The sequence below is a fragment of the Candoia aspera genome, chromosome 2 (genome assembly GCF_035149785.1).
Source record: "Candoia aspera isolate rCanAsp1 chromosome 2, rCanAsp1.hap2, whole genome shotgun sequence".
Lineage (NCBI taxonomy): Eukaryota > Metazoa > Chordata > Lepidosauria > Squamata > Boidae > Candoia > Candoia aspera.
The window spans coordinates 245,090,179-245,117,114 of record NC_086154.1 but is presented as its reverse complement, the minus strand read 5'-3'; the positions used below and the strand labels follow the sequence as shown (position 1 = coordinate 245,117,114).

Below are 26,936 nucleotides of genomic sequence, written 5' to 3'. Positions count from 1 at the left end.
GCAAGTTCTCCTTCATGGCCTAGTTTCCTCCAAATGACACTGTTGGGATGCATTCCCCATAGAAGAATGTCCAGAAGTTGCAACTGGTACAAAGTTGCTGGTCAATGCTATGCATTTTAATCATATTGCACCTACTGTATCTTAATTAAGTTGCACTCACTACCCTTTATTTCTGAACCCAGTTTAAGATGCTGGTGTTTACTTTTAATGGCTTCAAAAATGGATATGTTAATGACCTTTTTGTCGTCAATTCTTCCGTACATGCTGTGGTCATTAATCGAGGCCCATCCTCATAAATAGATGGGTAGCTACTAAGATTCATGCAGTGGCTCTCAGTTTTGAACTCCCAGGTCTTGTTGGACTATAATATTTCTACCAACAGTGCCAATAGCCAGCTAGTGTGAGTTTCTTTCCACTGAGTACACAAGGCTGAGAACTACTGATCTAAGTATTTTCTCTGTGATTATTCCTGTCTTGTGGAATGCTTGGCCAACAAAGGTTTCTCAGGCACTGAACTAAATTAGATAATTGATCATTCATTCATTTTCATTTAAAATACTCAGGTGCTTCTTTTATTTTAAATTTTTTAACATGTTTTACTGTAAAGAACTTTAAAAAGTATTGATATTATACACATTTAGCTTTACATCATGAAATACATGTTTGTTGATGCTCAAGCTCGGATTTTAAGATTGGTAATACGGATTGGAAGTCAGCCTTCCATTCATAATATAAAAGCTATGGTGGTGTCTGGGCCCTGGTTTCTCTTTTTTTCCAACAGTGGATTATAACTATTCAAGCCATGTTAGGCTTGTATTAAATGTCACGTTGTTTTCCTACATCCAAATTGACTTCTTAAAAAAAAAAGCAGATACCTGTATATTCCAGTTATGTGTAATATAACAAACATATGTGGATTGTGGGGGTGAAGACTAAAAACAGATGCCCTGTAGTTACCTTCCAGTTGATGATTATAATGACAGTATTGATTTTGTATCTCCCTGGGGATTAATAGCAGCATTCAAAATGTGATAATAGTAATAGTGTATTATATATACAATGAGTTTGGTATCAGCACTCCTGTATTTCATACAATATTCTGTTCTTCTGTTTTCACTTACTTTTACAGAAACTCTAGTAGATTTCATCTAATTTTACACTGTTTTCTCTTTTCTCACACTGGTAACATTTAGCCCTAAGCAACTTGCTGTTAATGGCATTGAGTCAACAGAGAAGGTATTAGGGAGTACCAAAATAAGTCCCTAAGGCCTAGAATCTTTCTTTAGTCCTTGAAATTAGATATTAATTTGTAAAGAAAATTAATTTCCTTACAATTGGAGGAAAAGGAGAAACTCAAACAATACGGACACATTTTGCAGTCATGAATTATTATACAGAGAGCTTTCAGACTCAGGGCTCAAAAAGATATCCTCCATCTGTTCCTTCCTTCCTTCCTTTAACAGATTTTTGTCCTAGTAGGAAAAATTATGGGAAAAGGAGTGGGAAAACAACAGGTTTACAAAAGGAAGACAGCAATAGCCTGGGATAGGGTTATCTGGAATTTATGAAACTAGAGCATCTTTAGGTACAGCTGTTTTTTTTGGGTGGGGGGGGGGATTAGAACAAGTGCAGCTTTCACAGAAGATTCCTTGAATGTTGGATGTCACTAAGGTACTCCAGTTACAGGGCCTTTCTCAACCTGAACCCAGCCATGGCACAGACATGCCCCCAAGAAACTCTTTATTCTGTAATATCCCCATGATGTCACTTTCATCTTATCCCCAACTCATATCTGAGATAACTCAAAGCCATCCTTAGTTGTTCCACTTTGATGTAGTGTTTTTCATCTTAAATAGCAAAATGTGAATGACATGATTTGAATATGGATAATTTTGAGGCTTGCTGTAATGTTTCACTCCTTGAGTTTCTGAATTTTATCTGTCTCTGAACATATGCTCAGTTGTTCCTTTCTCTTCTTTTTTTCTCTTCTCTTTCCCTACAGCTGCTTCACGGAAGCCACAGATAATTCAGTGTCGATCACCTGAAATGGAAACATTTTCATGTTACTGGACTACAGGGGATTTTCCTCATGAATTGGTGCTGGGAAAAATTCAGCTGCTCTATTCAACAAGGTACTGAGAAATCAGTCATGCACTTGAAACTATTTTCTAATCATCTTTTGAAACTATTGTCTATAATGATCTCCCCTTTGTGTTGGAACTGCAGAAATAAAAAACCTAGTTACATTTATGGGAGCATCTTTCTTCTCATCCTTATTAGGCTATGCCAGTCAAGACTCTTCATGACATGGAGAATGTGAAATTCAATTTCTGTTCGACACATTAAATGACAACCAATGTTTAATGTCATGATTGCATAACAGGAGAGTGATAGGTTTCTTCCAGACCAATCCTCCTTGTTCAGACACAAGGAAATGTTTTTTTGTCATGTCACGATGGGCAACATGTAAATCAGACTTTGTACAAGCATCAGAGACCCGATGAATAAAACCAAATGTCCATCTTCTGCCTCCAACTCTGGGCAAACAGATGCCTCCAGGAAATTCTTAAATAAAGTTTAAAATATTGCTGCTTATAATCCCTAGCTTCTGGAATCCCAGTGACACATTGCTTCTCCACTGGGGGATTGCATCTAATAATCATTAGGAGTTTTTGATGAATTTATGTAATGCTCTTTTAGAACCACCTAGTGGCCATCAAATCATCCAATTCCACCAAATTCCTTATCTACCTGCAGATAAGCCAATTGTGAGAATGAAATCTGTTCTAGAAAACATGTATTCATACAAAATATGAAAGTCCTTCAGAATATATTGAAAAAACATACAAAAATTCCAAGGGTCAGCTTATCCATGGGTGGCACATTTTTCATGGTTAAAAATTTGGGGGTTAAAAATTATTTTGGTTAAAAATGTGAGGGTTGGCTTCTCCACAGATGGGCTTATCCATGAGTATATACAGTAATACCCATATCTTCCAGGGTTTTTATACTCAGATGTTTACTTGGGTTCACTTGCAAAGCTATCACATTTTCTTATGGGCCACACTCCTGTATATGTATATGTATATGTATATGTATATGTATATGTATATGTATATGTGTAGTGATTTAGCCATCAGGCTAGAAACAGGGAGAGCATGAGTTCTAGTCCCACCATAGGCACAAAGCCATCTGGGTGACCTTGGGCCACTCACTCACTCCCAGCCCCAGGAAGCAGGCAATGGCAAACCACTTCTGAAAAACCTGCCAAGAAAACTGCCCACAGTTGAACCCTTAAAAAGGGTTGGCCCTCCCCTTTTTAGTCAAAATTTTAACCTATAATATCTGCTAAGATAGTCAGTATCCCTAATAGTGTTATGGTGCTCAAGTAATGCTTCCCCACTTATTTGTTTTCCCCCTTATTGCAACACTGTCCAAGGACAGTTGCAAGATATGTAGAATCAGTTATACTTCTCCTAAGGTCGGAGGAGCACCAGGAGACGTAAACAAAGACATGCTTACTGTTTTTTCAGGTTGGTAAGGGCACAACTCATTCCCTACTGCCCCTGGTCAGCCTCTTCTGCCACCAGTGCAACATTGGCAGCTCATTGGATTTGTGCAAGAACAGTAGACTATTCTAGCTAGCAATGATAGTTCATCTAGTTTTGTTTCATTTCCAAATAGATAATGGTGTAATGGGATCAACTTTGACAGAATGGTTTCTAAGAGCAAGAGCAGGCAAAACAGCATAATGATGCTTGACAGAGGCCTGGTGTCAGGCCACCCTATTCCTGCATTACTGTGATTGGCTACTGATGTCTTGAAGAGGAAGAACAGCAAGGCTGGCAGATTCAGACAGTTGCTTTGTCTATCATGCCCTGCACAGACAGAATCCAGACAACACCATCTGGCAGTGATCTAGTACAGATACAGTAGAATCTGGACAGAGATCAGCAATGTGGGCAGCAGATGTCATGCCAGTTTCTGTCAGTAAGACTTGGTAGTGGTAGTGGAACTTCCTTGTTCCAACTCTTTGATTCTATCTTAATTATTTGGTTTATCATTCTAGGTTGACTGAGTGGGAAGAATGGAAAGAATGTCCTGATTATACAACTTCTGGTGAAAACAGCTGTTACTTCAATACATCCTTCACCTCCGTTTGGGTCCCTTATCGTGTTCAGCTTCATGCTGCAAATCAGTCATATGATGAAAAATATTTCCAGGTGGAGGATATAGGTACTCTTCTGATATGAATCTGTTCTGTTTCACTTCTTGGACAAGAGCAAAAGTGTTTGAGATTCTTGTGCTATGTATCCTGGTTACGTAGGAAAGGCAAAGTTTTTAGGGATTATGTGGAGATTTTAAAAACATTCACAAAATTATGCCACCCTCCTTCTATACTGCAGTCTCACAAATGAGAATTTTCATAAAATAAGTTCATATTATAATTTGTGCTTTTCTCTAACCTTCCTGCAATGGAAATCCTGCCCAATGCTACTATATGCCCCTTCCTGAGTTCAGCTCTGCATTAAGATATCAATTCTGCTTCCCAGTTCCTATCTGTCTTCCTTCTTTATGACTTAGAGTAGCATGACTTCACTGCTCTTGTTTAACAGGTTTAGTTCAGGTTCACTTTCGTTCTAGTAAGTTCTAGGTAGGACTTCTCATAACAACAATCCTGTGGGATGCATTGGGCTGAGAGAGACCTAAAATCACTGTTCACCACTACACTGGCTCATTGTAAAAGCCTATTAAAAGTTAAAAGAGCTGAGCGTGGGACCTTGAAGCAGGTGTGGTCAGTACTCCACTTAATATGGATGTAATGATTGCCTATTCCAATAAAAGGAGTCTCATCAGTAGTTACTAGAGAAAACCAATTTATTGAATGAATAGTATGCAAAGTACGAAGAAAGCTGAGAATGAGCAAAAGCGCGCCAATTACAAACTTAAAAAGCCTTGCTCCTGTTGCAAACCCTCCCCTCAGGCTAGCATAGCAACCACCCACCCCAGACGCTAGCAACCGTTAGAATCAGCCTGAGAAAGTAACCTTGAACAGCAGAGATAACCCAAACATACATTCCAGAAGATCACAAGTCAGCACAAAGGAAATTTACCAGCGTGGCCAGGCAGGCACGCAACTGCAGATATGACATGTGAAACGTTACGAGGAACCATAAACATCGGAACGGGAACATGACAGTGGAGGCACCAGTGATGAAAAGGGGGTGAGCTGTCCCATGTACAAGGATGGCCTCTTTTTAAACTCTATTAAAACTATTTTAGAGCCAGTTTGGCCTGGTGTAATAGTTAAGGCATCATGCTAGGAATTGGAAGATGGTGAGTTGTAGTCCCACCTGAGACACGAAGCCAGTTGGGTGACCTTGGGCCAGTCTACTCCCTCTCAGCCCTAGGAAAGAGGCAAGGGCAAACCACTTCTGAAAAACCTTGCCAAGAAAACTGCAGGGGCTTGTCGAGGCAGTCTCTGAGAATTGGACACAATTGAACAGATTTTTTAAAAAAACCTATTTTAGGGCTTATGCTCAGTTTTCATGTGTCCTGCCTCAAATTGGAAAACAATGCTTTGGTGCCAGTTTTCAATAATTGTGCTGCTAAAATATGGCTAAAGAGGATCAGACTAAAGAGGTCAGATCAGATCAGACTAAAGAGGTCAGATCAGATCAGACTAAAGAGGTCAGATCAGATCAGACTAAAGGATCAGACTAAAGAGATTAGGGAAGACCCACAGATCAGCTAGATATGAGCTCACTAATATTCCTAAGGAATATGCAGTGGAGGTGAAGAATAGATTTAAGGGACTGGACTTAGTAGATAGGGTCCCGGAAGAACTCTGGACAGAAGTTGGCAGCATTGTTCAGGAGGCGGCAACAAAATACATCCCAAAGAAAGAGAAAACCAAGAAGGCAAAATGGCTGTCTGCTGAGACACTAGAAGTAGCCCAAGAAAGAAGGAAAGCAAAAGGCAACAGTGATAGGGGGAGATATGCCCAATTAAATGCAAAATTCCAGAGGTTAGCCAGGAAAAAATAAGGAATTATTTTTAAACAAGCAATGCGCGGAAGTAGAAGAAGACAATAGAATAGGAAGGACAAGAGACCTCTTCCAGAAAATTAGAAACATTGGAGGTAAATTCCAGGCAAAAATGGGTATGATCAAAAACAAAGATGGCAAGGACCTAACAGAAGAAGAAGAGATCAAGAAAAGGTGGCAAGAATATACAGAAGACCTGTATAGGAAGGATAACAATATCGGGGATAGCTTTGACGGTGTGGTCAGTGAACTAGAGCCAGACATCCTGAAGAGTGAGGTTGAATGGGCCTTAAGAAGCATTGCTAATAACAAGGCAGCAGGAGACAACGGCATCCCAGCTGAACTGTTCAAAATCTTGTGAGATGATGCTGTCAAGGTAATGCATGCTATATGCCAGCAAATTTGGAAAACACAAGAATGGCCATCAGATTGGAAAAAATCAATTTATATCCCCATACCAAAAAAGGGAATCACTAAAGAATGTTCAAACTATCGAACAGTGGCACTCTTTTCAAATGCCAGTAAGGTAATGCTCAAGATCCTGCAAGGTAGACTTCAGCAGTTCATGGAGTGAGAATTGCCAGATGTACAAGCTGGGTTTAGAAAAGGCAGAGGAACTCGGGACCAAATTGCCAATATCCGCTGGATAATGGAAAAAGCCAGGGAGTTTCAGAAAAAGATCTATTTCTGTTTTATTGACTATTCTAAAGCCTTTGACTGTGTGGACCATAACAAATTGTGGCAAGTTCTTAGTGGTATGGGGATACCAAGTCATCTTGTATGCCTCCTGAAGAATCTGTATAACGACCAAGTAGCAACAGTAAGAACAGACCACGGAACAACGGACTGGTTTAAGATTGGGAAAGGAGTACGGCAGGGCTGTATACTCTCACCCTACCTATTCAACTTGTATGCAGAACATATCATGCGACATGCTGGGCTTGAGGAATCCAAGGCTGGAGTTAAAATCTCTGGAAGAAACATTAACAATCTCAGATATGCAGATGATACCACTTTGATGGCTGAAAGTGAAGAGAAACTGAGGAGCCTTATGATGAAGGTGAAAGAAGAAAGTGCAAAAGCTGGTTTGCAGCTAAACCTCAAAAAAACCAAGATTATGGCAACCAGCTTGATTGATAACTGGCAAATAGAGGGAGAAAATGTAGAAGCAGTGAAAGACTTTGTATTTCTAGGTGCAAAGATTACTGCAGATGCTGACTGCAGTCAGGAAATCAGAAGACGCTTAATCCTTGGGAGAAGAGCAATGACAAATCTCGATCAAATAGTTAAGAGCAGAGACATCACACTGACAACAAAGGCCCGCATAGTTAAAGCAATGGTGTTCCCCGTAGTAACATATGGCTGCGAGAGCTGGACCATAAGGAAGGCTGAGAGAAGGAAGATCAATGCTTTTGAACTGTGGTGTTGGAGGAAAATTCTGAGAGTGCCTTGGACTGCAAGAAGATCAAACCAGTCCATCCTCCAGGAAATAAAGCCAGACTGCTCACTTGAAGGAATGATATTAAAGGCAAAACTGAAATACTTTGGCCACATAATGAGAAGACAGGACACCCTGGAGAAGATGCTGATGCTAGGGAGAGTGGAAGGCAAAAGGAAGAGGGGCCGACCAAGGGCAAGATGGATGGATGATATTCTAGAGGTGACGGACTCATCCCTTGGGGAGCTGGGGGTGTTGACGACCAACAGGAAGCTCTGGCGTGGGCTGGTCCATGAAGTCACGAAGAGTCGGAAGCGACTAAACGAATAAACAACAACAAAAATATGGCAGTCATGCCCTGGGGAACATTAAGAAAAAGTTCACAGGCTGCAATGACTCCCTAGATGCCATTCCTCACCCTGCCCTAGAGGATCACTGCTGGTCAGAATCCTCAGCTGCTTTTTCTGCATACGAACTTTACTACCACTCTTCAGTACAATTTCACAATGCCACTCCAATTTGTGCACCAAGTATTTTACGAATTTTAAAGTATACAATCAATCCTTTCAAAATAATACTTAATATTTCAATATTTAGGGATGTTGAAATAATGTCATCCATGCCCCCTGAATGGACTAGGATCAAGCTTGTTAGCCACCTCCACACACACACCACATGTAATTGAGTTCTCCACTTTGTGATGAGTCCCTGAGTACACCGACAGCTGTATTCATTGACAGCCATTTTGGTAGTAGATGCCCATGTAGGAAGAAAATCCATCTTCTCAGAAGCAAGTGGGTAAGCCAATTATCTTGAGTTCCAGGAGGAAGAGTGGTGCATGTGTGTTGATGGATGGATAGATGGATGGATGGATGGGCGGACAGACAGATAGGGTATGCTGCTAGATGACCTTTCCTTTTACATTTTGTTTAACTCTGTGAAACTTGTGTTTCAATCACAGTAATTCCTGATCCTCCAGTTGGGTTAAACTGGACAGTGCTGGACACCAGCCCAATAGGCATCTATACTGATATTCAGGTTACCTGGAAGCCTCCACCCTCTGCAGATGTTCGGAATGGGTGGATCACACTCCTTTATCAGCTTCAGTACAAAGGAGTCAATGAAACAGAATGGCATGAGGTATGCACAAAACTCAGAGACCTTTCCCCAATCTGGGGCCATCCAGAGATATTGGGAATGAGAGGCAGAGATCAGGGCCCTGCAAAAGCTTGCTATTTACATTTTGGGAAATACTTTGAGAACAGAACCATAGGTACATCTGCACAGTCGCATGTCAGTGAGTTATATTCCCATAGACTCCACAAACACACTCAATTTTCTTGTGTAATATATACTGCAAGTGGGACTAACAACAAAATTTAGTGCTGTCCATGATTCTAGCTATCTCTTTCTATTTCTCATTCTGTATTTTCCTCCCTTTCCCCCATTCATTCAGTATTTAATATTTAATAAATAAAGATCCCTCTATTTAATAGACCTCTGATGTTTTCCCCTCTGCTGTTCTACACCCCTCCTGCATGTGCATAAGGCCAATAACTTAAAAAATAAGCATTGTATTACATCAACAATACAAACTTCATCCATGTGGTCCAGAAAATAAACTGGCCCAATCAAGTTCACAGCCTGCCTTAAAAGAAGAAATAGCCACACATTTAAGCATTAGTGTTGGCATCAGCACTGCGCCTGCTTATTTAAAAGCATAGAGTTGGAAGGGAATGAAGAAGTCATCTAATCCAAACTCAGTAGAACATCTGTAGAGATTCAGTAGAACATCTCTAACACTTGATCCTCCAGCCTCTTTGAAGACCTCTAGTGAAGAAGTCACCACTTCATGTGGCAGCCTGTTCCACAATCAGGAAGTGCCTCCTGATGTTTAGCTTGAATCTGCTTCCTTATAGTTTTAACCTACTGGTTTTGATCCTGCTCTCTGGGAGACAAAGAATAAGTCCACTTCTTCTTCTACACTTCAGATATCTGAAGACTGCTATCATGTCTCCCCTCAGTCTCTTCTGTAGTCTAAACATACCCAGGGCCTTTAACTGTTTCTCATAGGGCTTGTTTCCATGACCTTCACTGTTTCGGTAGCCCTCCTCTGAACTCACTCCAATTTGTCACTACCCTTTTTGAATTGTAATGTCCAGAACCAAACACAGTATTCCAAGATGGGTCTGACCAGGGCACAATAGAGTGGCGCAATTATTTTACATGAACTGACTTCTTGCTTCTGGTAATGCACCTCAAGAATGCATTTGTGTTTTTAGCAGCTGCATTACACAGCTGGCTCATGTTTAACTTAAAATCAACAAAGGCATCCCAGAACCCTTTTACATGTAATTCTCCAAGCCATGTCTCCCCCATCCCACATTTGTACCCTACATTTTTCTTACTTAGATGCAAACTTTTATATTTCTCCCTATCCCCTCCATTTCAACCCATTGCTCAGGCCTGTCATGAGTGCCGTTGAGCTGAAGGCATCAGCACAACGGCACACATGACAATACCTAGGAAGCAGAGGAAGGGATTTAAGATAAGCAAAGCACGCACAACAACAGACACAGACCCCGAGGAGAAGGGAATGACCCCGGCCGGATGACCCAGCCATCAAGACACAAAAGAGGAAGAAGGAAAGACAAAGACAGGGCGGATCACGAGGCTCACCTGAAGCTGTCAGCAAAGCGCAACGGAGATCGCCCAGCTGACAGCAATCACCGGCCGGAGAAAGAAACCGATTATGGGCGAAGCCCGGGGCACCAGCAGGGGCCCTGCGACCCTTCACCTACCGGCACGGAACCATGCAGGACAAAGGGGGGATGACACAACCCAAAGTGGGGGGGGCGCTGACCGGCGCGGGCTATTTAAATCCCGCACCGGCGCGCTCCCTTCACTCTCAGCTTTTTTCGCGTTTAGCACTACGCTGTAATAAACCTGAACCTGCTCTTCCCTGAATCAGTGTCTGTGTTTCACTCAGCGGTAGGCAGCGCATGACAAGGCCTGTCCAGCCCTTTTAAAATCTTTTTTTCATCTAAAGTCAACCCTCCCACTTTTGTATCGTCTGCAGAATTTGTAAGTATCCACTCAACCCTAATTCAATTCATTGATTAAAAGGTTGAAAAGCACTGGAACCACTTGCTGACACATTTAGTTCTAATGCACAACACATATTGAGATAAAATTCAACTTGATACATGACAAGATTGCAGGTTTTCAAAACCTTTCTATATTGTTCTACAAGAAGCATTTCCCAGGTGGTTTTTTGTTTTTTGTTTTTTCTTATGTGTAGTTAAGGATTCTGGGGATTGAAGTCTAGCCAATCTGGAAGGCACCAGGATAAATTAGGAGAGACTGTTCTAGAATCTCAAAACACCCAAATCCTAACTCTGCCTCCTGTGTAAAGTTTTATATTTAAAGAATGCTTTTGTTTATGAGTAGCAACAGTCAATTGAGGAATATTCGATTTATTACTACAGTTGGATCCAAAACTCACCACCAAATTTCCAATATATGCTTTGAAGACATGCCAAGATTATGAGATACGGATTCGAGCAAAGGGAACACCTGAAATTTATGGCGAATTCAGTGAAGTGCTCTATGTGTCATTTGGTTCAAAAGGACTGATGCCATGTGAGGAAGGTAAGAAAAACATCTTCTATGATGTTGCCTTTTAAATATTTTCTTACATCTGAACTCACAGTAAACTGTTGTTATGCCATATAGCTCATACTGTGCATGGGATGCTTGAGGGCCTGGGTGCAACGTTCTTCTGAACCCAACTTTCCCAATGGCACATGAGGTGTACACAGTAACTTTAGCCTAGAAAAACAAGCAACATTCCTCCTTATTCCCTTTGTGCTAGAAACTGAATTGGAAGCACTGGGGAAAAGAAGCTACCATGTGAACATGGGGCAGAGGCTTTTCTTTAAGCTCTGCACAGGATAGACTGCACAGGTATATGATACTATGATTCAAGAGATTCTATGGGCATCTGAACCTTTTGTTAGAAATAGAGCCTCTAGTAAGTAAGTAAGTAAGTAATAAAATGCAATACAATACCATACCATACAATAACAATAACAATAAAATAGTGTAATTATAAAAGAAAGTAATACAAGAAACATTAGATATTAAAAGGTTACAACAAAATAAAGCCAAAGCTACAACTAAGAACTTACGTATTTCTTCCTAAGTTTAAATGAGAGCAGAGTAAAAGTAGCAGCTTGGTTGCTAACAGGTGGAAACACATTTGCAAGAAGATAAATCAGTTTTTCAAGGTCAGAGCCCTTGAGTTCATCTGCCATTAATAATTTGGCCCTGATCTCATTGTAAATAGACTAGTGGAGGACATAATGGATAACATCCTCCACTTGACCAACAGGACCTCTTGTAAACAACATGCCTTCTTGAAGTAAGACAAGCATCACACTTGGCCACAAGACTCTCTTATTTGTGTTGGGGCTGTTCTTGGCAAATCTGTAAATACAGATAACTTCTTTTCCCATCACCTAGAACTTTTTTTTTTTTTGCACTATTATGTAGCTTTTGTAGAGATATTTCAAAGATGTTAAGGCAAGCCCAAGATCTTGCCTTTCTGGATAGCTACACTGCTAGATTTTATTAAAAATTAATGTTTCTGGTTCAGGGAGCTGTGCCATTTGCTTTGCTTTGCTTTTTAAGCCTAACCCTAAGTCCATTTTCACTTGTTGGTGAATCTTGTGGTTTGCATATGAACTGTTTGAAGTAGGAACTGTGTTAAAACAATTGCGTTATAGCTTTTTTATCACAGAAAGGCATCTATGAAGTGTGCTCCTAATGCATTTATTTTTCATGTAGGCTCTAAACTCTACAAATCAATAAAGATTCTATAAAGGTTCAAGGCAGCATTCCCAGCTTTTCAGAGAAAAAAATCTCTAACCAGGCTGAAAATAGATCCAGACAAAGCTGCAGTTACGTCAGTTCTCTTCTTTTAAGAGTGCTAGATTTTCACAATTCCACCATTCATTCCATTGTTGATAAAATAAAACTATTTACACTCCAGAAAATATGGTACATAAGAAGGGGGGAACCAGCACCAGTGGACCAATCTGATGCAGATTCTTTCAGACTGGGTCAAAATATAAACTTTTCATCTGGATCATTATGGTTTTGTTTTGTTTTACTAATTGAAGCGAATATTTGTAGCTCAGGGTTGAACTGTAGAGTCCTTGGTGCTCTCTGAGCCTTGTTGTTTTCTTGCAGATGCTTCATTGCCAGGCTAGGCAACATCTTCAGTGCAAAGAGGGAGTGGGCCTTGCTCTCAGTTTATATACCGTGGTTTGTCCAGCTTGTGTTGGTGGAGGTGTTGTTTTCTCCTTGGGAGTTCCTTGATTGGGCTGTTGTTTGCTGTTTGGTTGATTGCCTGAGTTAATAGTTCTTTGATTAGGGTGTATTGTGCTGTTTGACTGTTCATCTGGTGTTAATCCTAGTGTTAATCTTTGCATATCTGGGTGTTGATTGCTGGTGAGGATGTGTTCTGGTCTTTTGGCTTTTCTGTTGTCTCTTTTGAATGGTATGTAAATGTTGTTTACCTCTGTGTGTCTGTTGATGGCTGCTTTGTCTGAGTGCCAAGCTTCCAGGAATTCTCTGGTGTTTTGGATTTATCTTGGTCTAGGATGCTCACAGTTTCCCAGTTGAAAGTATGGTTGAGTCTGTCCATGTGTTGTGAGATTAAGGAGTTTTCATCATGTCTGCTAGTTGGTGTTCATGGATGCACTCAGCTAGTCTTCTGCCTGTCTGTCCTACATAGTGGCTGTTACAGTCCTTGCACTGTATGTTGTAGACGACTCCTGTTTTTTCTTCTTGGGCTGCTGAGTCTTTTGGGTTTCTTAGGATGTTTTGAAGAGTTTTAGTTGGTTTATGTGCTACGGTGATGCTGTGTGGTTGTAACTGTCTATTGGTAGTTTCTGAGATGTTTCTGATGTATGGCAGAGTTATCCTTTTCATAGCTTCTGTTGGTTGGGTTGTAGTGGGTTGAGTGGTCAGGCACTTTTTGATAAAGTTGGGGGGTATCCATTTTGCTGGAAGATGCTGTATAGGTGATCTGTTTCTTTTTTCTGGCCAACACACTGCAGCAACCCAAAACACCAGAAAAAGGAAACCATGAATGTCAGATTCTAAACAGGCTGTATGGCACTTTGGATCCAAAGGCAAAAGGTACTTTGAAGGGTGCAGAGGCAACTGACCTAGCACCTGTCTGCAAGTCCTTAAACCAGTCCCACAACAGCTGTGGAGAGCAGCCACATGATCCCAGGAAAAGACACATCTGCATTAAGAAGTTGCAGGCGGGTTCTCCATGGGCATCCCTGCACACTCTGAAGCACCTTTAAGCTCTGCATCCAAAGCTCAACACACCCCTAGTGGTTAATGAGTGATTGTGGGGAAGCTGAGTTCCTTGAGTTCAATTCTTTAAACTGCGTGTCACTCCAACTTGTTCCCCACTATGATGCTTACCAAATACATTTAAATGCCAACTTTTGTAACTTGCAAGAGCATCTGAGAATATATTTTGGGAGTTCTCTTTCGGTCCCTTGAAGATAAGTGCATTGGTTGGCATAATGAAGCATTCTGAATCCTGGGAGAGCTAAACAAGAAGGACCTCATTTACTTACTAGGGAGATGCCATGCATGGGAAATCCACACATCACACACAGACATTTTCTAAACAAGCGTGAAATAGCAAGATGTTTATCAAGGAAACAGAAACAAAACTGAGAAGTGATGCAAATGTCACATTTTTAATCGTTTTGTTGTTTCAGAATTCCAAATTCCTTGGCCTTTGGTGATGGCCTTTGGAACACTTGGCCTAATGGTGATGCTGTCCCTTGTCCTCTTTTCCAAACAGCAAAAGTAAGTTTTTGGTAGATTTTTGCCCCTAATCCAGTCATCCATTTTCTGCTGCTTTTCTCTAACACAGAAATTATTGGCGGGGTCAATTTACTCTGGCTGTCCAAGGTACATTTGTTATTTTATCAGGGCAAAAGGGTTTTCAGATACTCTTCCCAACCAAATTATTTTCTGACTGATGGTAGATTGTGGTCATACAGAGGACCAAAATAATCTTTATGGGAGATATTGGAGTGGGAAACTATTGAGGATGGATGGAAGGATGGATGGATGGATGGATGGATTTATTTAAGGGGACCTTAATATTTGCAAACAATAAAGTAAACTTCAAGCAAAAAAAAAGTAAGTTGAAAATTCCAAAACAGCCAAGTAAAGACTGGGCATATTTAATGGGCTGTTGGATGGTTATGAACTAACTCAGTAATCTGTGGTGGCTATTTTAAATAAGCACATCAAGAAGGAATTGAATGTATGAATAATAATATTAGCAAGAACTTTCAAGGTTGCCACATTTAAACTCTCAGAACAGTTTCATTATATTTTATTTGCTACATTAAACTAACCCTCAAAACACAACAAAGGCAGAAGAAGGCATTTCACATTTTTATGTCTGGCATGGGAGGCATGGAATTTGAAGTGCTCATATGCCACAGATCACTCTGATGAAAACCAGAATCTATGCAAATTAAATTCCAATTATCTGCCCATCCTGTTTTTTGCTAGCTTTTACTTTTTCCTGCCAATGGCCACACATTTGAAGAATTATAACTATCATTGTTAGCAGCCCTCTTTTTCTTGAACTAATTACCCCTTTTCTTCAGAGGTGAGGTATCTTCCTGGGCATTCTTCCTGGGCATTCTAGTCACCATAAAACTTGCAAGGAGTCATGTACAATCTCACTGCCTCAGTTTTACTCCATCAGCAAGGGTTGCTTGGCACCTCCTCAGTGCAGACTGAGTAGGACTGACAGGAGTTCCTGCTCAGTCTGAACCTCAGCAGCACCAAGTGACCCTCACTGCTGCAGGTAAACTGAGGTGGTGAGCTTCTACCTTTGGCCCAGGACAACAGGCAGGTAGTCCTTTCCCAGCCTTTTCACAGTAGCCAACTTGCTATGGACCCCAGAGCCTCCTGCACACACAGGCTGCACAAGATCCATCATCGCTGTTAACTTTATAAAAAATTCAATTTTTAAATTAATAATAATTAAAGTTTAAGTTCAGAATTCATCCAGAGAAGAATGAAAGAATAGGAAAAAATGAAGGGGGGGTTATCTAAATGCTTTCTGTATAATGCTTGCCTGCCTTCCTTCCTTTTATCTAAAAGAAAAAAAAATTAAATGCTTACAAAATTTAATTGCAATTATCAGTTATCAGTGGCTAGCAATTTTATATTATAATCTGTACGCATGAATGTGTAGTGCCATTGTATCCTAGCTAACTTAGAGCCAGTTTGGTGTCGTGGTTAAAGGCACCAGGCTAGAAACCGGAAGACCATGAGTTCTAGTCCTGCCTTAGGCATAAAGCCAGCTGGGTGATCTTGGGCCAGTCATCTCTCTCAGCCCTAGGAGGCAGGCAATGACAAACCACTTCTGGAAACATTGCCAAGAAAACTACAGGGGACAGTTTCTAGCAGTCAAAAATGACTTAAAAGCACAACCTTAAGTGTGTATATGACATACAATTGTATTTTCTAGTTTCTGTACTTTTACTAAGAAATATGTAAACATTTTAACATATCACTATTACATGTATTTGCAATTTACTCTCATACTCATATTATGGCACACAAACTTGTACTTGGTTTGGGAAAAGCTGCACAAAACCATTCTTTTCCTGCACATGGCATGTCAGAAATTAGAGGAAACATAGCTCCCCAGTTGCAATTGTTTTGGCTGTCACTGAAACTGATGGCAGGGAACTGATTTAACCTGCCACAGATCATTAATCAGTTTGCAGCATGACTGAGACCATAAGACTCTGGACTCCCTTTTGCTAGGTTTCCAACCCATCCTTTTATGCCTCCTTTTCCCCCTTTCTGACATCAAAATTTTGAAGTTGGAAAATAACAGCCTTGGAGATTTCTCTGAGTCTAGGATGGGCATGCCAAGTTGGCACTGTAGGAGTTATGTAGAAAGCCAGTGTTTCCCAGGGATTGGCATACCATCCACCATTCATTTGCACCTTAGCACCAAGCCTGAGAAACGCAAGGCAGGTTGCCCCTTAGACCACAGAAAAGCCTGATGTCAAGTGCAGTGGCAATAAGAGGGGACTGTGTTCTCCTATTGGGTAAGTGGCTTCATCTAAGTCTGTAGTAAAGATTCTTATCTAGATAAGCACTGTCAGGTGGCTGCCTAGCTTTAGCCACATACAAGCTGGGGAGCCTATCAGTTTCCCATTCTCTGAAGATGATGAACATAAGGACTGCATCCTTTGCACTACTCTTAAGTTTTGTTTTTCTTAATCCATTCAGTTGTGTCCGATTCTTGGAGACTGCCTGGACTAGTCCCTGCAGTTTTCTTGGCAAGGTTTTTCAGAAGTGGTTTGCCATTACATCCTTCCTGGGGCTGGGAGAAAGTGACTGGCCCAAAGTAATCCAGCTGGCTTTGTGCCTAAGGCAGAACTAGAACTCACAGTCTTCCAGTTTCTAGCCTGTTGTCTTTAACCACGACACCAAACTGGCTCTAAGTTAGCTAGGATACAAATCTAGACTGTAGCATTTCAGAGTGCTCGTTGGGAGCTGGATGCTACAAAATTTTGAATATTGTCCCACATAAATATCCCTGCGTTTGTTGAGAAATTAATAAATTAAAAGAGCATCAGTTTACATGAGCGTCTTGAATGTTTTCTTGAATTTAAGTGTGAATGTATTGCATTAGAAATAAAGATACCCATCCTTCTTTACGCTCCCTCCCCTTAAAATCTCTCCATCTCAATTTACATGTTGACAACTAAAGAAGCCTTGTGGGCAGCATCCAGTTGCTAATGTAAATCACCCGTTCAGAATGTGAAATATTATAGCATTGGTCATGCCTGCTACATGTAAGTTCAAAAGGTTAAGAAGATATTATGGTAATGGCCATGCCAGCTGCTTCATCAGTTCAAAAGATGAAGCAGAGATAAAGGAAAAGCAACAGTCATTCAGCAGTTATGGAATAGAGCATGAAAGCTGCAAACAAGACTTCAGAAATGAAGGCTATTTAGCAGGAGGATCTCCAACCAAAATGAAGATAGAATCCACAGGGCTGGATTCAATGTCAGAGGGAGGGAGGGAGGGTCATGGCTCCTCCAGGGAACCCCCTAGTCCCTGAAGCTCCCACATAGACACCCATCTTGCTCCTGTTCTTGGATGCCCTGAGATGAAGAAAAAGTTGACAGCTCTGAGAAGGGGTCCGCACACCTCGAAATGCGTATTAGTATCAATATCAATGAGAAACAGTGCAGTTGCAACCACAAGAAGAAACAGAGCTTCATTTTTTGGTTGTATTTTGCCTTAAAACCCTCCCCTCTTTTTTTCCCCACCCTCAAATTCCCTTCTTTAGATTAGGATGAACCAATTTTATAATAAAGAACATGTGCAGTTTTGAGGTCTGGCTATTGAGTCTTATTTGCACTCTTTACTTTAAAAGAACTCAAGGGATACATTGGAATATTTTCTTGCCCCTCCTTGCTTGTTTGATATATGCGTGAATGGATTTCTGACAAACTTGAGGCAAGTGGACCTTTATCCCACTGTTGGGAGGCAACTTTTGACTCTGGCAAGTGCTGGACGATAGAAGAGGAGACAATCCTGGACTGGTCCTCCATGATCCAGAGTTCCCAGTGCTACAGGGAGGTCCATGCTATACCTCAGTTTTATGGAGGTATGTCTCAGACTCTTGAGTTTTCAGAATACATCCAGAGTTATTGTGGAGTGTGTCCAGAACAAACCCAACAGGACAGCTAGCCAGCAGTGACTGCCAGTTGTATGGTAGGTCCATTGTCACAATATGTGCCCCAATGCTATCAACAGTCATGAGTGCATTTAAAGTTAAGGGATGGTCAGTGGTTAGTTCCTTAATTCCTGTGCTTTGCTTTTCCTCACAATTCCATTCTTGGGGTTACAGAGATAAACTTTGAAACTAGATCAATTTCTTGGCTTTTCTTAAGAGCAGGGGCTTTAAGTGACAAGAGCACTCTCTGAGCACTACTGTAGTAGGTTTGGAAACATTTTTAACAAGTTTTATTTCCTTCTCCTGAAAAATGGCTAATTGCGACTGGGTGCTCCACCCTTACACATCATTGAGAATGAGGGAAGGATGAGAGACAGTGAAGGAACAATGGGTGAGAAGGGAACAACCAGCAACGGTCCCACCCGCAACAGAAGATGCGGGAAGCTATCATCAAGTGAACTGTCAGCACAGAGGGAGGCCACCAAGAACGCCGAGAGGAAGGGGTGGGCCGTGGAAAAGGCAGGAAGCTTAAAGAGGGAGGTGGGAGGAAGTAGAACCCAGTCGCGGCTTTAACGGAGTAAGCTACAGATCTAATAAAGATCTCCACATATCCCTAGTGGCCTGTGCTGTGAGTTACTAGGCTTAGATCTTAAGATTGAATTTCTCACAGGTTTGGCAACATTTTTAGCAAATTTTATTTCCTTCTCCTGAAAAATAGGAAGAATAATGTTGGAGAGTTCTTCTTCAGGGCTATGCACACATAAGTATAGAGTTCTCAAAACAAATACAACGTTTATTGCCTTTTTAATTCAGTCGGTGAATATGCAACGTGACAGTAGGTGCCTGTGGAAGACATTTGTATTTCAAGGAGGGAAAGAGTTAATGGGTTGATTGAATCAGAAGACCAATGTTGTTATATACATCATTTATTTTACTGGGATGTATTCAGTTCAAAAGATTATTGATCATACTCCTTTGAACACCTGACCACTTTTAATGAGGTCTTAGCTCTGAAGGCGTTAAATAATATTCTCCTTAACTGAACCAGAACACACCCAACAGGACCCTCTGGCTCAGTGAGTGTCACTTGTGTGGCTTGTGGGGAAAATGACTAAGATGGTATCACAGGGCTTTCCCGACAGGCAGTGAGAGTAGACACAATCTGGGTTTTGAGTGCAGCACATTAGCAACAGATCTCTACTAAATCTTTTTCAAGATAGCTTAGTTTTCTATAAGCTGGGGGCATTTTTATGAGGTTGAATTGAATGAATGTGCTGTCTTGCCCACAATGTGAAATGGCACAGTCCAGAATTCTACATTCTTGGGGTTCCATATACATGTAGAAAGGCATATGCAAAAAGTAAAAATGTCCTTCTACTATAGTTTGGGATCTGCCAGGATACAGCCATGCTACCAAAATAAGCAATGTTACTGTATTTTCCTTGATGCAATTTAGAATTCCTGGAACTTAAATGTTAATCTTTCTTTTTCAGGTTAAAAATACTGATCCTTCCTCCTGTTCCAGTGCCCAAAATTAAAGGAATTGATCCAGACCTCTTAAAGGTAATGGGCAAATTGATTGCTGTTGTACAAAATCAGCTTGAGGGTTTGTCTGCATAACAGGGATGGCTTAAATGTTCTAAATTTATAAAAGATACTATACTGGTATAGTATCTAAGGAAAAGCATTGTCTGGTTTCTTGCATAGGTTTATGTAATAAATTTTTACACCTTTAGTGAAAGCATTCTTTCCAGTTTGGTGTTGGGACTGATTGATTGATTGATTATGTGCCATCAAGTTGGTGTCAGCTTTCAGTGACCACATACATAAAGAAATTTTCTCCAGGATGATCTGTCCCCAAACTGGTTCTTCAGGTCTTCCAATGGTGCACCTATTACCTCTCTAATTGTATCCATCCACCTTGTAGCTGGTTGTCCTCATCTTTTCTTTCCTTCCACCTTTACCAGCATTATAGACTTCTCCAGAGATAAAGGTCTTTGCATGTATTGGGACTAAAATGCCCAGAACTCCCAACTTGTATGTCCTTAAATGATGGAACATTTTTATAGTAATTTTATTAAACATTACAATTGTAACAATAAAAATTAATACAGATTAAAAGAAAAAAAAAGAAATATAGAAGGTGTGGAAAAGGAAAAAAAGAAAATAGAAAGAAAAATAATAACAATATAGTAAAGAAAAAGAAAGGAAATATATAAAGAAATGACTTCCCCTTTCATCCCAACAAGTATAAACAATTTTAGTAACTTATCACCTTCTCTTAAAATACAACAAATGTCTCATCTCTTATCTATAAACAAATCCTTAAAACCTCATCATTCAATCCTGATGTCAGAAAAAGTCCATTAAGGGTCATCAGAGATAGCAACATATCTATTTTAACCTTGATCAAATAAACCCACTGTATATTCCTTCCTTTTACTTTTAACAGTCTTGATCTTTAGTCCCTTCAAATAATGTCCTAGAACTTGGTTTCTTTTCATTCTTTCTTTGTCCCTTCTCACAAAATTCTTCAAAACTTAAACAAGTCTCTTTTGTAAATCCAATATAGGAAAATTATCCAGGTCACTCTCTTGGTTTGTTATTTGTATAACCCTTTTAATTATTAAGACATCAGCCGGCTTCATTTGTACATCCAGTGTAGCATCTTTTTCCATATCATTCTTGTAGCCTGTCATTTTTAAATCCACTTTCAGATCAGTCTCAGTTTTCCTGGACAAAAAACCTGTTCCTCTTCCATAACATCTTCTAAACACAGTCTATCTATAAGGGCAGACACTCTTAAAATTAACTTCTGGGTCCATTGTTTACAAATATCCCTCAGTACGTCCAGTGTTAAAGTATTTTGCTCCATTTTGTATTAGTAAATCAAATTTAAGTGTTCTTATCCTTTAATTGTAAGTTTTAGTTCCTTCTGGTTCCCTCTAGTGTCCAACCTCAAAGTCCCATCCTATCATGGTTTTAAGAATTAAAAACAACAGCATTTTCCCACAGGAAGGGTTCTTCTAATTAATCTCAAAATCTTATTTCAAATCCATCTGGACCCTTAGTCCATTTGTAACTTTCCAAAATCAATGTTCTAATCACCCTTTTGCTATTTATTCCAATAGATAAATAAATAAGTCCTTGAACTTGTATTTAAAACTTCTTTTGCAAGGATTGAAGAAAACTCACATGGTGCTGTAAAACATGTCATTCCAAAGTTTCCTAATAGCTTAAAAGCAGTTAACAAGCAATTTTCAAAAGTGATTAGAAAAGGAAGTATGTGAACCCTGTGTCCATAAAGGTGCTGACCACAGTTTGGGTGAAGAGGGCATTACCTCGTCTTCCAGAGCTCTAAACCCACTGGAGACCACTATCTCGCAGTCTCCTTGCGAGGAGCAACTGTCTGGAGCACTTGTGGATAATCCCAAGTCCTCTTCTTGTCTGGAGAGGAATCCCAAAGGGCCAGTCCACTTGCCAGCTCTTCATTCTGCTGCAGTCATCGTGTCAGTTTGCCATTTCTTCCCCAGAAGTCAAGGATGGAACATTTGGAGATCTTTTTGGACTCAATATACTACTATACTCATCCAGATTTTAGTATGGGCATAGTAGACTATCAGCACACTGCTAGCACCTTGTGAAACAAGAAGCTGGATCACACAAAGTATGTTAAGGTTATCCACTACTCTGCAACCAACTTTAATAATCCCAAGCCAGAGTGTTGTCTTTGTCTTTGGCTAGTAATGGCAAAAGATTCCAAGGGGACGCAGTCAGAGGACAGGAGCAGATGCTAATTGTGCTGACTCCTATGTCTCCCTCTCATGGGAGTCTCCAGCAAAGCTAGTATTCTTGGACATCTCAGTAAGACTTCTGCCCCCAGGTTTCCTCCATCCTCTAGATACATCAGGTTTCGATTCTGGGGCCATAATTTGCATTATCTTTCAATTAGGCAATTGATTAAGAGTTCTGTCTGAGTAGAATAACTACTACTGCAGTGCATATAGAATTCATACATAATATATTTAAACAATAATTGTTACTCCTTTGTTGTATTTTGTCCCCAGAAAGGAAAACTGGATGAAGTTAATTCCATCTTAGCCAGTCATGGTAGCTACATGCCCCAGCTTTATGGAGATGACTCTTGGGTGGAATTTATTGAGCTGGATATAGATGAAGCTGAAGAGAGAACTGAAGGATCAGATACTGATAGGCTCCTTGGTGATGTTCATATGAAGTCTCATGGCTGCCTTGCAGTGAGGGATGATGATTCTGGACGGGCCAGCTGCTGTGAGCCTGATATCCCAGAGACTGATTTCAGTGCAAGTGATACATGTGATGGAACTTCAGACACTGATCAATCCAAAAAGGTAAGTGACAAAGAAGAGGATCTCTTGTGTCTTGATCAAAAAGACAGTGAGAAGTCAACGCCAGGTCTTGATAATGCATCTGCCCACTTGCTGTCAAATAATCCAACCAAAGAACAGGACCTAAAACCCCATGTTCCTGCCACTGAGATAACCAATCCACCTGTCCAGACCCAGTTAAGCAATCAAAGTTCAGTAGCGAACATTGACTTTTACACACAGGTCAGCGACATTACACCAAGAGGAAGTGTTGTACTATCCCCAGGACAAAAAATTAAGATGGGGAAGACCCAAAGTGAAGCTCAAAAAGAACCAGTTGCACAGTGTCAACCAACCTTGGCCATGGACAGGGCCTATATCTGTGAGTTGGATGTGAAAAAATGTGTCACTGTGACACCTCCCAAAGAGGATGAGCCAGAAGTTCAAGTCCAGAGCTTTTCTGAGGATGCTTACTTGACCACCGATAGCCTTATCGCTCATCCTGTGAGCCCTACTATGGTAGCAACAGCTGCAGAAGAAAAAGAGCCAGAAGGTTCTGAGATACCTGTGGCAGACTATACCTCCATTCATATGGTACAGTCTCCACAAGGCCTTGTTCTCAATGCTACAGCTCTCCCTATGCCAGACAAAGAATTCATCATGTCATGTGGCTATGTGAGCACAGAGCAACTTAACAAAATCTTGCCATAGCTTTCTTTTTCTTGAGTATGTGAGAAACTGTATCATCCCCAGCTCCATGAAGCCCAAAACACATATGCAGTTGTTCAAGCACAGGGGTTTTCCAATTCATTTCAGTGTTACAGAAAGCTTCTGATGTTTGTGGAACATTTATTAGCTATTATGTGAATGGAGAGGCCAATTCCCAAGAGGAATTCTGTGTTCCTGTGCTTTAATCGGAGCCAAGATGTCCAATAGTTTCAAATGGCTGGTGGTGATGCAGTCCTTCCCACTTCTACCTGTGATGTTGAATCAATCACAGTATTGCTTTTGTGTCATGTAAATATTGTCTTACAAAATGTTGCTGGGGCTGATTCAGTGACGTGACTGTCTTTTGTTGTAGGTATTGATTTGGGCTTCACCCAAGCATATTGGATGTCTGTGTCATGCATTGTAAATCATTGTGGATTTGTAAATCATTGTAAATCAGTGTGGAATTTTTTTTGTGTGCGTGTTTGTTTGAACATTTTGAGAAGTTTATACTGGGAACTGGAGAATGAAAGATTAGAGAAGCAAAAATAGTTTTGTTAAATGAAGCATCATTATGGTTAATATAAATATAAATTTACTTTAATACTTCAGATAAGCAAGCATGAATATTTTATACTTAGAGTGCACACTGTAGTTTAATTATTATGATCCATCTGTGGAGAGTATCTGCTGCAATCAGTGTAGCAATTACAAAAAGAAATAAGGAAAAATATTTTTATACCTCCACCAAAGCTATAGGGAATTTAAGTTGCAGCACTACTGGGGGTGGGGGCTGGGGTATTCATTTCTTAAAAGCACTATTCATACTTTTACATTTTGTAACAAACCACAAACATGTACAACCTTGAATATTTTTAACTGGTATACCGATCTGTCATACAATTTTATAGCAGTAAAACCTAAAATGGATTTGGATTTTTCAGGGCTTTTTAGGAACACAGTTAATTTTTTTTATGACTAAAGAGTAACTACGTGACTTGATAGTAGTATTCCTCACAGCAAAGCGTTTACATCCTTTAAAGGTTAAACAAAAAAACCAACACTAATACTGAGTCAAAGTTAAGTTGTCAGCATTTTAGATTTTTAATCAAATGAAAATACAAAACTCAATAGAACAGTATTATAAATAGTGCAACTTTTTATTTAGGATAATCTGCGAATTAATACTGATTGTAGGAAAGTTTTAAAGAATTAGTGTGCTTAAGCCTTACATGTATCTGTTCTTTTCTCAAGGTACTCCTTAACATACTTCAATTTTATATTTTGTTTACATAAACCAGGTTTAAATTCCAAGGCCTTTTCAAATATGCAGTCTGCTTACCTTTTTTTTTTCCTTGCTATTTTCCAGACTGCTAATACTACTCTTAACCTGAGACTACAGGTGACTGTTCCTAAATGTAGGCTTAGAGAAGGTCCAGCACACTAACTTCCTGGGGTCACTGACTTGAACTGGGAGTTTATAACCTGGAGATAGGAAGATTTTGTGCCATACAAAATTTCCTGGTTCTGATTCAGAAAGCTTCTCCATCTAGCCCTGATGGACATCTCTTACTGACATCTTTGGCAGAGGTCTTTTACATTACCTATTGCCTGAATCTTTTTTTTTTTAAGAAGTCGGGGTCAATCTTAGACTCTTCTGCACATAAAATATGCATATATCACTAAGCTAGGGATCCCTGACAGGGGCAGAAATGTGGATGGGGAAACATTACAGTGAATTCAGAGGTACTCAGAGATGATTACAGTTGTCCCCTTATGGAAAGGGTGCAGATGTTTTGCACTGATCACAATAATGGGTACCTATATAAAAAATGGGGGGGGGGAGGGAGGAATACTCAGGACTTGCCTCTGAACTGGTCTTAAGAGGATTTAAATCTAGAAGAAAAATCCTTCCTTTCCATTGCTGTTCCTTTTGTGGGCCATTACACTCAGTGGCATCTGTCAAGCTATGACAGTAATGAACATAGCATGTAGATTACAACTGCCTTCTTGGAAATGTGTTTATGTTATACCTGGGGGAGTGGGGGGGGGTTGTTAGTATTGTTCTGATTTGTTTTAAAGAAGTAAGGTGAAGGTCTTGATATGTATATTTGCCATAGTCTTCAGTCTTAAAGACAAGCGTAGTGCAATTGGTTCCTGTTTACTTAGAAGTAAGCCATATATAGCATATTCTGTCAGGCCAACTTCCATGAGGTGGGTTTTTATGTTGGCCAACCTACTTAGGGAGAAGTTTGCAATAAGCTCACATGGGACTTCTTAATAAAGTTGCTTAGGATGATTCCACCACAGGGGGAAAAAAAGGTAAGCTTCAGTTATTTAAATTTTTGAAGCTTCTTAATAAGAGAGGGAAGCTAGACTAGCTCTTTTTTTTCTTTTATAGGTACTTATCTCACTCAGCTAATTATCCCTAGAAAAACTGGGAGCTGGAAAGGGGTGGCAGGACGCATTTGCAGGTTGTAAGAGACCCTGTCAGCAGGAACAGCTAAAAGTAAAAGAATTCCAAGTGAGCAGATCACAGCAAGCTTTAGTAGACATATGTCGCTTGTTTGTGAGATGGGCGGCTATATAAATTTGAAAAATAAATAAAAAAATAAAAAATATGAAATGGTGCAGAAGTTTAAAAATGACCACACACCTGCTTCTCAGCAACATTTGTTAATTTTTAGATTCCAACATCCTGGGTTATATAAGCAGGCCTTGGGCAGGAATGTACATTTTAGCTAGGGACTGCATCATGTATAAGCATCTTAAAAGGAAGAAAGTTGTTCAGAAACAAGTCAACACTTCAGAAATGGACTTTTCTGATATATTCATTCTTTGGCTTGTATTTAGCTTTTGTATTTAAGATGTATTTTCTCTAACAGCTGGCACCTCTAATTTTAGGCACTAATGCAATTAGAGCTATGTAAGCCTTTCCTCGTGGCAAGGGAAATTAATGCTACATTTCTCTTGCCGGATTTTTTTTTCCCATCACCAAAAACTAGTTAAATACCTCAATCAATCTCAGAATGTCATTTTGGTACTTTGCTGGTTACATAAAACAATATACCACAATATGAAGATTTGTGTATTTCTGTTTATATATTTAACTTGCCTTATGTCAGTGTTCTAATTCCTTCCTCAAAGTTTAAATAAATTTATTTTCTCTAATTCATCATGATATCGTTGCATACTTTATTGCCAAATCCTTACAATGAGGGGGGAAAAGCACATAATTTCAATCAGTCCTTCATTGTCAATGGATGCCATTTTTTAGATGTCATTTCTGTGCAGTATAAATGAAACCACATGGGAAAGGGGGAAAGCGTGATTGGCAGCCATAATCTCCACATCTACCTTTTGTAGCTGAGTAAAAAACACCTAATCCACTCCAATAATCCATTCCTGTTCATGGATATGCTGGATGGGGTTCTGAGAAATGTAATCCAACTCATCTAGAGCAAGTTTGGGCTCCATGAATTCCTTCTTTGTGGCCTTCTGGATCCTTTCTGAAAACTGAGAGCATACTTCCCCGTCATTTTGTAAGCTCTAAAATAGGTATGCTACAGTTA

At 40.0% G+C, this 26,936-nt stretch overlaps 1 protein-coding gene across 3 annotated transcripts in view; it reads left to right on the top strand.

Moving 5' to 3' along the window:
* Nucleotides 1-26,539, top strand: part of GHR (growth hormone receptor) — a 148,476-nt gene extending 121,937 nt beyond the window's left edge. For all 3 annotated transcript variants that reach the window (XM_063295701.1, XM_063295700.1, XM_063295702.1), the window contains 7 exons: nt 2,003-2,132; nt 4,070-4,236; nt 8,447-8,625; nt 10,974-11,136; nt 14,295-14,385; nt 19,804-19,873; nt 22,378-26,539. In XM_063295701.1, the coding sequence (XP_063151771.1) occupies nt 2,003-2,132; nt 4,070-4,236; nt 8,447-8,625; nt 10,974-11,136; nt 14,295-14,385; nt 19,804-19,873; nt 22,378-23,367 (1,790 nt within the window). In that variant the 3' untranslated portion in view covers nt 23,368-26,539. The remainder of the gene's footprint in view (nt 1-2,002; nt 2,133-4,069; nt 4,237-8,446; nt 8,626-10,973; nt 11,137-14,294; nt 14,386-19,803; nt 19,874-22,377) is intronic.
* Nucleotides 26,540-26,936: the final 397 nt, after the last annotated feature.